This window comes from Anolis carolinensis, chromosome 2 (assembly GCF_035594765.1).
Source record: "Anolis carolinensis isolate JA03-04 chromosome 2, rAnoCar3.1.pri, whole genome shotgun sequence".
In the NCBI taxonomy this organism is placed as follows: domain Eukaryota; kingdom Metazoa; phylum Chordata; class Lepidosauria; order Squamata; family Dactyloidae; genus Anolis; species Anolis carolinensis.
Window position 1 is genome coordinate 116,571,255 of NC_085842.1, and position 13,883 is coordinate 116,585,137.

The 13,883-nt window shown below is 39.9% G+C and overlaps 1 protein-coding gene across 5 annotated transcripts in view; it reads right to left on the reverse strand.

Moving 5' to 3' along the window:
• sh3pxd2b (SH3 and PX domains 2B) overlaps positions 1-13,883 on the reverse strand; it is a 159,330-nt gene continuing 145,447 nt past the window's right edge. For all 5 annotated transcript variants that reach the window (XM_062970430.1, XM_062970431.1, XM_062970432.1 and 2 more), the window contains 2 exons: positions 8,463-8,588; positions 1-4,790 (listed from right to left, as the gene is read on the reverse strand). In XM_062970430.1, coding sequence (XP_062826500.1) covers positions 3,252-4,790; positions 8,463-8,588 — 1,665 coding nt within the window. In that variant the 3' untranslated portion in view covers positions 1-3,251. The remainder of the gene's footprint in view (positions 4,791-8,462; positions 8,589-13,883) is intronic.

Genomic DNA, 13,883 nt, shown 5'->3' on the forward strand with positions numbered 1-13,883 from the left:
TTTGTAACAATTCTGCTTGAAACCAGTCAAGCCTATTTTTTATTTCTTTACTTTTAAAAAACAACAAACTTCATCCTTTTATGCTGGAAGAATACACGATCCCACCCTCCCCTTCTCCACCCCACCCATTGGTTACATACAGGTTGATACAAGTTTACATAATAGTAGACAAAAGACTGCACATGAGCGTAAGGCCATCTAGGCAGCCTTTCACCTTGCCAGAACATGTTAGGCGGTAAAGCTCACATTGGTAAGCAAGAGGCTGAATGTCCTTTAACCCCACACAGAACAACATTTACTCTCAAAGGTTACATTGAACAACAGTTACTCTCAAAGTTACTGCAACAATGGTCAATAGGCTGGGTGAAAGGTAAATGGGTGGCAAATTGAATATTAAGAGGCTGTGGAATATAGAATGACATTCCTGTCTTTCAGAACAAGAAAACAAATCATTGATATCAATGTCAGTTCACATCTTCTCATACTCCCACAACAAGGCAGTCCAGAATCATTGTGTGTGTTTCAGGTAATAATAAAACATGAGGCACCAATGTATGCCTGTGAACTATTTTCAGTCACAGTGCTTAAGCAGAACAGAGAACAAACCAGATCAGGGTCCTTAGCCTGAGGTCTGCCAAGATTTTACCAAGAACAGAAAGGAGAGAAGTTTACAGTAAGAGAATTCCCTACGGTGCCTTCACATTTAGGAAAGTGGAAAATGAAAGGCTTTTGAGAAAGAGAATCAGCCCAGGAAGGTGTGGAGGGAAAGACAGGAGGAGGAGAAATGTATAACAACACTTGTTTTGGTATCAAGCTATTTGGAATGCATGCTGTAGTGTTGCTATGACATATAGATCAAATAAGGTAGAAGGGAGATACAGGTGAATTATGCAATGAGTTCATATTACTGGGCAACAGATTGTTAAAGGATTGCTTTGGTAGTATCAAGAGGGAAGTGAAGTGTGAGAACTATGAGAAATGAAGATTGGGTCTCATTACTCCCACAGGCATGAAGGCCTCCAAAACTGAGTCTTAACTATTGACCATAAAAAGACCAAAGATTTAATTATCGAATGGGCATAAAAAACGAATACAATAGCATTTTAAAGTAACTAGCAGAGCAGTAGCCAAACAACTATTCCCCGGGGGAAAAGGCAACCACAGAAACTTCAAGTAGTGAATTTCAAAGGCAAATTTAAAGCTGGAATAAATTTGAGTGTCTCAACATTCTTAAAAAGCAGCCCATATAAAGAAAGAGTTCACGTTGTAGGTAGGTTTAATTTGAGTATTTTTAGTGAGAATCAGCCCATGGGAATCCAATCTATCTGAATCCAGGACAATAATACATACAAGTGTATTATTTTTGAAAGAAGAGCCTTAATAACACAAAGCATATGGTAAATTTTCTATACCTCAGTCACATCCTAGACATATGATAAATCCATACAGGTTTCCATTGCTGAAAATCTTTAAAAAATATCAGCTGCATTATAGATTGGTTTGAAGATATCCAGGGTTGAAGTCAGGTGATAGAATTTATTGTGTTTAAAATTCAAAGATGAAGACACTCACATGCAAATGTATTTCTCTTGTGCTTGTCCCTTAACTACACACAAGGAATACTCAAGAAGAAATTGGTTTTCCCACAAATATTGAAAAGGAACAAACGGCAAACACACAAGGGCACATTTCTGCATATGGGCACATTTCTGCAAATACATTTTAAGAAGTCCCTTCATATCAAAAGGTAGTTTTGGACACAACTCTCCCTTGGATGAGAATCACTATCATGACATTACAGAAAATTGCCATGATTCATGACTGAGAGAGGAGTATCCACACATATATCTTCTGGGCAAGAGAAGTAGGACAGTCCACACCACTGTGAGAACAACCGCTTCAGGACAATCCAGGTTGGAAAACCCTGCAACAGAAATTATTAGCACCCATCAGAGGGCTACCATCCTGGCAACTGGTAACTACTAGACCTGGAAATGTATGACATTACAGAAGAGAGCTACTTGCAGGTGCAGATAGGAAAGATGTGCAGTGGGATATGGTAGCGAAGAACCAGCAACATGTTCTACCATTCAAGTCCCCACAGCTGATCAGCATGAGTAACCTATACGTTGAATCTAGATTTATATTTGAGTCACTAGGCTGGTGAAAGTAAACAACCCCCTTCCCCCTTCCCTTACAGCCTCACCATCTCCCTAAAAATGATAAAGAGAAGATTGGCCAACCCTTTTGTACAGGACAAAGTGTGAGACTGGGCAGGGAATCCCTGAAAATGTGGTTTGGGAGAAGGAGGCACTTTTCAAGAGTGGACCCTTTCTAGCTAGAGCAGACAGATCCTGGATCCTCTCTATTTACTGAAATTAGACTAAAAGGCTGATAAGCTATTTACTGAAATAAGACTAAAAGACTTGCTGCACCAGCACTATACAAGGGCTGGTGCAGCAAGGAGCACAAGGAATGGCACTAACACAAGTGTGCACATGACACCCAAATAGGTGTTGCATAACACCAGCTGCAACACAGAGGATGTCTATACTGGCAGAGGGATGGTTGAAACAAGGGACAAACAATACAGGCACAAGACTAGAGAGAATCTCTTATCACTTAGATAGATCCTCGCACCCAAGTATAGTAATAATTACTATGTTTCCCTTTCTTCTTTTTTGTGTGCTATGGATTTGTTTTCATCTTTAATGGTGATATATGGCACATGACACTGAACAGAACTGTCCAAATTAAGGTCTTTCCCACTGTTACTTCCCTTTTTTGGCTAGTAGGATTGATGTTGCTTCTTTGTTAAGCCAAAAAACAGACTCTTTTTTCAAGACTTTGAAGCTGAAAACATATTTTAATGTTCTTTAATCTCCATCTCTCTATTTTGACACTTACTCCAGAATCTATACAGGATTTTTAAAAAAGACCAGCAAGTACTGGGATTGACCAATTTCCCCTAAACCAGACAGAAGCTGATAAAGAGATAGGACTGCCTACCAAACTGTCTAGGCAGTGACTTATCAAGAAAAAGCACAAAAGGTGAGCCCTGCTATACAAGAGCAATTCTCTCATGCTGTTCCCTTTTGGAAAATACACAAATTGGAATGTTTAGTATCCCAATTATTGTTATTTTTAAATTTCAGAGCCAGCTTTATGTAAACTATAAATAAGCTAATTAAATATTTGTTGCTAAAATGGAGAATGTTGGCCTCCTACTTAAAATAAAGACAATGAAGGGACTACGGCTTTTTTCTGAGATAATTGGAAGGAATCCAGCCTTCCCAACATGGCCCTCCAGCAAGAACTTTGCAGAACCACCAGCCACTGTTGTTCTTCTCACGGACTTCAAACAAGGTCCCTTCTTTAAAGCTGCTGGTTTCCTCATCTCCGTCAAAATCAGCCACTGCCACATAGAGGGCTTCTTTGGAAACATCTGCACTGGTGATGGGGAGGGACGCTCTCTCCCTTTCCAAAGGCTTGGGTACTGCCTTTTGGCCTAAGCCACTTTTCATTTTGGTATCCTCTTGGCCTGGAGCTGGTAGGAAACCTTTGGCCTTTGGTGGAACCAACATTGGCCTCCCAGGTACAGGGGCAGCTCTAACTTCAGGCACTTCTCTCTGTGGAGCTTTATGTTCTGGAGAAGAAACAGATGAAGAGGTAGGTGATGGAACAGAAGCTTTCTTAGGAGGCGGAGGCCTCCGAGGTGGTACTACAGGCCGCTGGGGTGGTTCTCTGGGAACAAGAAAGGTGCCCTTTGGCTCACTCTCACTCATCTTTGGGGAGCCAAAGGGAACTTTAGGTAAAGGAGGTTCCTTAAAGACTTGGCTATCTGGTCTGGATGGAGGCCTTGCATCTGTATTTGATCTTTCCTGAGATCTCACAGAAGATTCTATGGGAAGCACATTGTTATTGAAGGCACTCTCACTAGATATGGATTCCTGGTCATAAGGTTTCTCCTGAGTCTTTGCAGGACGGAGTTTGCTCCTCAGATTGCAAATGTCTACTTTATCATCTGCCTGAGGAGAATCTGTCCTAGGGGCCGGCAATGGCTTGGGTCTGATCTGAGGTTTTGATTTCAAGAACACATTTTGCGTGGCTGGCTCAGATTTATTATCTTCTGGGGGCTCGACTTTTGGTTTGGTTGGCTTGACTATAGGCCGTAGATTTGGCTTCTTGACTTCCTTGGGAGAAACTTTGTGTCCACACTCTAATCCCATTTCATTTTTCAATTGGAACAATTTCCCCTTCTCTGTTTTGAGCTCTGGTTTCTTGTCCCTTGGAGGGATGCTCTGCTTTGGGGGAATTACGGGCAAACCCATGACAGGAGGCTTAGGAGGTGGCCTTTGCTCCAACCGCTGCCTTTCCATTAAGTCTTCTTCAGACTTAATTATAGACTCCTTCCTTGGAGGGAGGCTTGGTTTCTCCTCTGTATCCCGATCACAGATCTCCTCATAGCCAACGCACAGAGAAGCATCACTGCTTTCAGGCATTGCACCCTTGGAAGCTTCATTCCCTTTCCACTTGGCTCCACAGTCTATACCATTAGGTGGTGCGTCAGGCAGAGGCCTGGATGGCCCAAGCTGTTCTCCATTGGGGCTGTTCTCTGCAGTATCACTCCCAAGCCGTAGCTGTGCCATTTCACTTGGTAGTGGGGCCAAGAAATTTGGTCTAGATGCATTACTCGTTTTCTTGTATTTATCAATAAAGGTAGCTGGTGCCCACCCTTCTTTCTCTTCAATCTGAATATACCACCAACCGCTCATGTTCTTCTCAATCACCTGGAAAGGGAGAGAGAAACGCTGGGCCTTAGAACAGTAAAAAAAAGTTTGATCACATATTAAATCATTAGTAATACATCCTCAGTTTTGACAGTCATAATCATAAGATAACACTAAGCTTTTAACTCACACAACACTCAACCACAGGTAAGCAACTTTCGGGGGGGGGGGATTGCGAACTCCCCCATGGAAAAGCCTCCAAAGCAATCACCACTGACTGTACAATGTGAATTATCTTTTCATGTTCAGAAAAAATTAAATGGTTTGTACTTTGCGTAGCAGTGCACCACTGGGGGTGGAGTGAGGTGGTGTTCCGTCCTATTTACTCAATGTAGCGAGTTGTGTTTGTTGAAAATTGGCATGGAATTTAAAGTTACTAGCCTTATCTATCCATATAGATGTGCTACAATATAATCACATATGCAAATAATAGTTTGTTTTGATGCACACATTTGATTGCTTCATAATTTTACTGTACTTTGCTTGAATTTGTAAAGAGAACTTTATCTCAAAGGTTAAAAGAAGTGCAGTCAGGGTGAATACAGAAATTTTGGTTCTAGTAAGAAGTAAATCTGGGGACCTTCTGCACTAAGGTTGTGTCAGCATTTGGCTGAATAGATGTAAGAACATTTTTTGGCCTAATTCTGTTTCTGCATCTGTTTTCCTACCTAGAGGTATCAACAAAGTTGTAATCTGTACTCTCCAAGGCTTAGTTTTACTTTGGCATGCCTCTTGAACTTGAATCTAGCAGGACCTGAATGGTTCAGGCTCACCTGATCAAGACATCAAGATGTCAGTTATGAAGGATACAAAACTGGAGGAGTTACTCCCATTTAAAGCGGAATTACTTGCTCTGCAAAACCATGATGTCAGGGAAAGAAGGGTTCGGAATGATATATGATTATGATCTTTAAGTATGTTTAAATTTTGTAAATCACCATGAGTCACACAAAGAAAAACTGGAATACAAGTAAAATAAAAATCCTTACTCTGCATCTTCATTTTTGTAGAGATCTTGATTTTTCTAGCACTTCACCTCACAGATTAGGACTGAAATTGAGGAACTGCTTCAAGTTGCATCTTTTTCATTTTAAAAACTGTTCTGACTTTTTAATTATGCAGTGCTTTGCTACTGAATTTCTCCTCAGCTCTGAAGTGTCAAAAACAATGCAAAGCCAATACCATAGAGGAGCAGAAAGTTGTTGTTGTTGTTGTTGTTGTTGTTGTTGTTGTTTCTGTGTGCTTCCAAGCTATTTCTGACTTATGGAAACCCTAAGGTGGATGTATTATTGGTATGATTTGTTTGGGGAGTGGGAATGCCTTTGCCTCATTTTGAATCTGAGAGGGTGTAACTCACCTAAGATTATCCAAATGCAACTATGAACAGTGTTATCTTGTGCCGGAATGGGGTGTCTATGCATACACAAATGTTCAGATGGGCAACCTTCTAAATTAGCTCCCATCTGCACATAAGATGGGCCCAGAACAAAAATTTGATTAGCCATGAAAACAAGAAGAGCATGGCCACTAGATGTCATTATTGAGATGTCTATGAAGATACTGGCAGGATTTCAGTCTTTTCAAAGCAGCACAAGAAGTCAGTAACACCCACAATGTTAGATTTAAATGAATATATTAACATAGGGTGAATATCACTGAAGAAAACATCCACTTTTAGGGTGTGTGCGTGGGAGAAATAAGTAACAGCTGTAAGAGATCAGATCATGGGCCTATCTAGAACAGCTCGGACCAAATGAAACACTAATAGGAAACTGTGGTACTACATACATTATAAGATGGTTTGTGCCTTTGTATCTTAGTATAATGATTTAAGTAAAGTAAGTATAAAGATTGAGTGACACATCTGAAACATCTGGTAGAAAATTTATTTGCTTATGGATGATGACTGACTGAAAGAGTGAGAGGAAGAAGGTGCCAGTGGAATGATGTGGTGAGAGATGGGGAAAGGGTTAGGGTTAGTGATTTAAGCAGGAACTAGATTTTGGAGAAGATGGTCGCAATGTATTACAAAATTTATATCCTGATGTATATCTTTGGAATTAGGTTTTGTTTACAATTAGCATTGGTTTAAACAATTTAAAATGTAGAATAAAAATGTAACTACATAAAAGCATATAAACAATTGAACAATTTAAAGAGTTATGATAGTTTAAAACCACATGTGTATATGTGCTTTCAAGTCACCAGTTGACTTATGGTGACCTCATGAACTTCATAGGGTATTCTTAGGCAAAGAACACTAATAGCTGACTGTCAGTTCTTTCCTCTGAAATATAGCTAGTATTTGTTGGCTGTTTCCCATCCAAGTACTTTCCAAGGCTGACAATGCTTAGCTTACAAGATCAGACAGGGTCTGATATCTTTAGCATAGTTAGGCCTATTTTAATACCATATACATACAGATTTGGATGAAACAATCAGGTTCCAAAAGATTTAACTAAAAGATAAATGTTTTTCTATCGGCCTATCCCATGTCCTTCCACAGTAAACTGTTGCCACTGGACATAAAAGGTATCCTCCAGCAGACTTCAGTCCTGGCAAGCATATATAGGAAGAGGTACTCCTTCAAATACTGAAGTCCCAAAGGTTTTAGAGCTTTAGAGTAGTATGGATACACGCCACAAACATACTGGAACTCAGTGAAATTCCTTTTAAATTCTATTATCATTATATGGTTTTTCAAGTTATTATGGTCATCAAACTTGCTGCTGCATTTTGACTTTGCTGTAGCCTGGCCATCATTTTCAAGGGCAGTCCCACACAGTCCACACACTGCAATAGCCTTTCAGTGCATGAGCTGTCTACCAGTTGGTCACAACTGTCAGAGTATTAATGAAGTAACATGATAAAAGGAAAGAAAACTGGCCCTTATAAAGAGACCATAGCAGAAATGGATCTAGAAATGACCCTGTCATGTCAGTACCTTGTGTACTGACTAAAATAGTAGAATTCAAAGGCTCATCTTGTCTCAGTCTGGATCAGTATACAAAGGCATCTTGTAGCACCTTTTGGATCAGTGGTTCTCAACCTGTAGGTCCCCAGATGTTTTGGCCAGTTTAGCAGCTGTTAAGATTTCTGAGAGTTGAAGACCAAAGGTTGAGAACCACTGTTTTAGATTAAATGAAAGAAAAATTGGAAGCTTAAGCGTTCATAGGCTTAATTCTATTTGCATCTGATGTACCTAAGTCTATGAAAGCTTATGCCAGCAATGTTACTCTCACTCTCAAGTGTGCTACAAGATCCCTTTGCACCAAAAACTGAGAAGTTGGATTAAAGTAAGTCAGACAAAAATAGCAGACAATCCCTAGCACTGAACTAAAGTGATATTCTTCACTACATACCTAGATTTAGATAGAAGTATAGTCCTCATTCCTGTTCAGCATCAGCTGAGAGATGTGGTTATTTCTTCTCTCAAGATCATTTAACAAATTTTGAAACAATTTCCATGCATGGAGATGTTTTATCAAAGCATGACTACAAACACTAAGGTTGTAGCATGCATATATATATATATATATATAAACATTACACTGCCAGTCTTTGTAAAAAAAAAGAAAAAAAAGAAAAGAGGACTCGTTTTACAGAACAAGCTGTGATGGGTGAACCATCTGGAAAATCCTAAGTGGTAAAGGCAAGGTAAGACTGTCTTACCTCCACTTTCAGTCCAGCTTGGAAGCTGATGCCATCAGGGATAATGGTCTGGAAGTCAGCAATGGTGTAATATTCCTCTTCCACTTGCGGGGGCACAGGTGGTTTAGGCAAGTTGAGGCCACGTGGCTGTTGCATAAAAAAACAGACACACATCAGTCTCATTTGATTTAAGGAAAAAAGCATGCTAATCCCACCACTCTCAGCACCTAGAAAGAAGGCAATGCTTGTCAAATGAATTTAACAGGATCCAATTATTTCATAGCTGCAATGCACATAGACATCTGGCATTTTTCAGGGGATCCCACAAAGGACCAGAAAGTACAGCAAAATTTTTCTAGGCAGCTAGCCATCATGCATCTCTCAAAGATGCGGTGTTAGAAACTGCAGAATTCTTGTTAACACAGCTCATAATAAAAATCAGGACTACAAAAAGCATTCATGGTGTTATCACAGCTTATTGAATTGCTCCTGGGAAAACAATGGCTGAGAAAGCAAAAGGGTGGATTCTACAAAGGAAACTCTTCTGGCCTCTATCTATCTATCTATCTATCTATCTATCTATCTATCTATCTATCTATCTATCTATTCTAATATATATATATATATATATATATATATATATATATATAATATTGTGTGTGTGTGTGTGTGTGTGTGTGTGTGAGTGATGGAATCATGGCAGCGGACAAAGCAACAAAACTACAGGCCCCCCAACCTCGAAATTTGACAACACAACCTATCATCCACTCCTCTAGGTTGATACAACAAAAAGAAAAGAAAAATAAAGTCCTAATTAGGGGGAGAGAAATAATTGTTTTTATCCAATTGCTGCCAGTTAGAAGGCTAAGCTCCACCCACTTGGTCTCCTAGCAACCCACTCAGCCCAGGAGACAGGCAGAGTTAGGCCTCACTTAGGCCTCTTCCACAGATTATCTAATTATCTGGAAGTGTAGACTCAAGGCCCTTCTACACAGCTATATGACCCATTTATAATCTTATATTATCTGCTTGGCACTGGATTATCTTGACTCCACACTGCCATATAATCACTTCAGTGTGCATTTTATACAGCTGTGAAGAAGGGGCCTCATATAATTCAGTTCTAAGCAGATAATATAAGATTATCAATATACAGTAGAGTTTCACTTATCCAACATAAACAGGCCGGCAGAACGTTGGATAAGTGAATATGTTGGATAATAAGAAGGGATTTAGGAAAAGCCGATTAAACATCAAATTAGGTTATTTAATTTTTTAAATTATTATTATTAATTTCTTCATACAGATAACAAAACAATAAAATGAAGATTCTACCCAAATTCCTATATCTATTCCAAAATCTGCCAGTAAACATTTCTGCAAAACTCTTCAAGAAGTGGGACAGTTCCATAAAAAATGGGTAGTGGGAGGGAATAAAAATAGAATTTCTAATTTGATATTCTATGGCTCCCAAGAAATAGGGGGATGGAGTGGTATTATGAGGCATGTCATATTGCTAAATTAATAGAACTAGAATTGGAAGGGGAAAAAAATGGGTGAAATTAGAGAAAGAATTAAACGATTGGAAAAAGGGCTCATTAATGGGAGAAAAAATGGATAAAGAGCTTAAAAATTAAGAGATGGCCCCCTCTTCTCAACACTGCAGGTTTGGAAGAGATGGCAAAATAAATTACAAATAAATAAAATAGATACTAGGCTTGCTCAAATAATTCGTTTTTCCCGTTAACCGTTATTAATTCGTTATTTTCGTTTGTTTTGAAGCAATTTTGAAGCATTGGTTGTCCACACGTCTGGATATTGCGGTTTCGAATCGCGAGAGGCCGTTTTTCGTTATGTCGTCGTTTTTTTCGTTAGGAAAAAAAAGCTTTTGCAAAAAAAAAAAAAGCCACCCGAAAGGTGGCTACTCTCTGCGGGCCTCCAGGTGCCCCCCACGGACCCATACACTTTGCCGCCTTCCCCGGCAGCCGGAAAGGCCGCGGAGGCTCCAGGCGGCCGCTGCACATCCAGGCCTCAATTTCCGCCCTTCCCCAACAGCCGACATACATACACACGCACACACACACACACATCTCCATATCCATGTACACCCGCCCTCCTCCGCTACCTCCTCGCCCCTTCCCGGGAGGGCATCTCTTTCCTGGGACGGCGTCCTATGTGAGGCCAGTGCTTGGCGCCTGGCTAGGCCTCGCCTCCCTTCTCAGGCAGCAGGCCCAGCCAAACCCTTCCTCCACCTTTCCCTCCTGCAAAGGGCAGCCGCTCGGAAGCCCAAGGCAGCAGGATGGCGACAGAGGAAAACCACCCTCTGTGGCTGTGCTCCGACCTCAGCCAGCAAAACATTCTGGACTCCAACTCCCAGAAACGCTTGCAAGCTTCTTCAATGGCTATGAATTCTGGGAGTTGAAGACCCAAGCGGTTTCCAGCAATGCCAATGGATGGCGTTCGGGACTCCAACTCCCAGAAACCCTCGTGGATGGTTCAAAGACCAGGGATTCTGGGAGATGAAGTCCACGGTACCGGTTGAAAAGGCCATTGGCCAGGCGCCAAGGGAAAAAGGACGGCAAAAACAAAGTCACCCTCCTTTTCTATATGACTGGCCTTCATGGTCTCTCAATTAGCAATAATAATAATAATCTGTGGAAGGTCCAGGGTGGGAGAAAGAACTCTTGTCTGTGGGAGGCAAGTGTGAATGTTGCAATTGGTCACCTTGATTAGCATTGAATAGCCTTGCAGCTTCAAAGCCTGGCTGCTTCCTACCTGGGGGAATCCTTTGTTGGGAGGTATTAGCTGGCCCTGATTGTTTCCTGTCTGGAATTCCCATTTTCTGGGTGTTGCTCTTTTACTGTCCTGATTTTAGCTTTTCTGTAGCTAAAAATGCATATAAAATTGATTCTATAGGGAGGATAAATGATTGGATTTCAACTCCTACAGCTTAGCTTTCTCTGCCAATAATGGTACCATATCAAACTAAACCTCCCAAGATTCTGTAGCAGTGAGCCATCTTGGATATTGTAAGGGATTTTTATTATTATTATTATTATTATTATTATTATTATTATTAGACCTTGCTCCCAGGAAGGTGCCTTCGCTGTGGCTCCCAACTTATCTATCTACCTTTCTCCACATTGTGTGTATGTGTATGTATATTATATATACATGAGCCCCGATGGCGAAGTGTGTTAAAGCACTGAGCTGCTGAACTTGCAGACCGAAAGGTCCCAGGTTCAAATCCCGGGAGCAGAGTGAGTGCCCGCTGTTAGCTCCAGCTTCTGCCAACCTAGCAGCTTGAAAACATGCCAATGTGAGTAGATCAATAGGTACCGCTCTGGCGGGAAGGTAATGGCACTCCATGTAGTCATGCCGGCCACATGACCTTGGAGGTGTCTATGGACAACACTGGCTCTTGGGCTTAGAAATGGAGATGAGCACCAACCCCCAGAGTCAGACATGACTGAACTTAACGTCAAGGGATACCTTTACCTTTACCTACACACACACACACACACACACACACACACACACACATTATGCAGGGACTATATATATATTATATATATACACAGTATATATCACACACACACCAATTTAACAAAGTTTCAGCCACAAAAACAAAGTTTCTGAAGTAGAACAATGACTTTCACAGTAAAGACAACCCAATTTAACAGGAAATAAGACTTTCAAACCAGGAACAGATTTCTGCAATTATTAAAAAATGGTTTATTATAAAAGCTATGAAAATTCGCCAAAAATCAGAGGATAAGGGAAACGTTCCAAATTTTGGTGAGCTATCAGTGTTAAATGTGTTCTACCACTGTACCAAGTTGGAAGAAGATCACTCAAAAAATGAGGGTGGGAGAGTCCTGTAAAGTCCTCTCCCTCTGTGCTGTTTTTGGGAATTGCGCATGCGCGTCCGCCATTAACGAATTAATTTAGAAAATAACGAATTTTCGTTAATTTCGAATTTTTTGGGGGGCCAAATTCGGAAATACCATCAGAAACGAAAAGCTGCCCCCCTCTAGTTTTGAAACGAGTTTAGAATCAAATTTTTCGTGGATCGATCAAGCCTAATAGATACCTTTCCGCTAGAAACCCTGGAAAACAAAGATAAAACATTTAAGAATTTAATCAGGTCCCTGAAAGAGAATGGAGTAAATAAGGTAAGAGACCTCTTGGAACCTAATGGAGTTATTAAAAAATGAGATAAGAAAAGGACAAATGTGGCTTAAAGTATTGGATAGCTTGGTTAGGCCTGTCACAAAGAGTACATGAAATAAAAAGAAACATCAGATGCCCCAATGGATAAAATAATTGGCTGGAAAATAGAAAAAGAGAAAGGCATTATAGGGGAAATATATAAGGAATTAATAGCCTTATCCTATAATACAAAACATACTTTAGTAGAGGCCTGGAAACAGGATATAAACTTCAATGAAAACTTAGTACACTCCTGGATTGATAAAACCCAAAAATTAAACATCTAAGAATAAAAGAAACACAAACGAAAATAATTTCAAAATGGTATAGGACCCCTTATCAACTGGCCCACATTATGAAAAATGTTTCTAACAAATGTTGGCATAAATGCAGGGAGATTGGCACTTTTTCCCACATGTGGTGGTACTGCCCTAAAATCCAAAAATACTATAATACGGTTAGAGGAAATAATAGAGCAAAAGCTATATTGGGATAAAGCTTGATTTTTCCCTTAATTTAGAGGTAAAGGAGAGGAACAACCAATGGTCAGATATATTAAAATATACATGCCACAATTGCCAGAGGGTGGAAAGATAAAACAAGGTGGGACCTTAAAACCTGGTGGTCGTATCTCTCTGAATATTTAATTAATGATTTCATCCATGTAAAGAAAAATAAATATTTGAATATTCAGTTAAGACAAGATAGGCATAGGAAATGGTCTTGTTCAATCGATAAAACAGAAGGAAAAGGTAGGTACAGAACTTTAAATCAGGCCTTCCAGACAATTAAATCAATGTATTGATTCAAGTAACCCAGTTGGGGGTGGGAGGGGGGTGGGAAGAGGGTAGTAAGGGTGGGTAGGATGGGGGGTTTAAAGGGACAATTAATTAAGATATGCGGTAAAGAGAATCACAATTGGAACCTGTATCCCAGCCATAAAGATTGTAAACAGTTTTTATGTTATCTTTTAGATTGCTAAGGTATGCAGTGTATTGTTTTGTTATCTGTATGAAGAAATTAATAATAATAAAAAAAACATTACATTAGGTAATCATTATAAAAATTAAGCACTAAAACATCATGTTATACAAAAAATTTGACAGAAAAAGTAGTTCCATGGGCAGTAAAGCTATGTAATAATTACTGTATTTACAAATTTTCCACCAAAATATCAGAAGGAATTTAAAACACTGACTACAAAAACATTGATTACTAAAAGGCAGACTG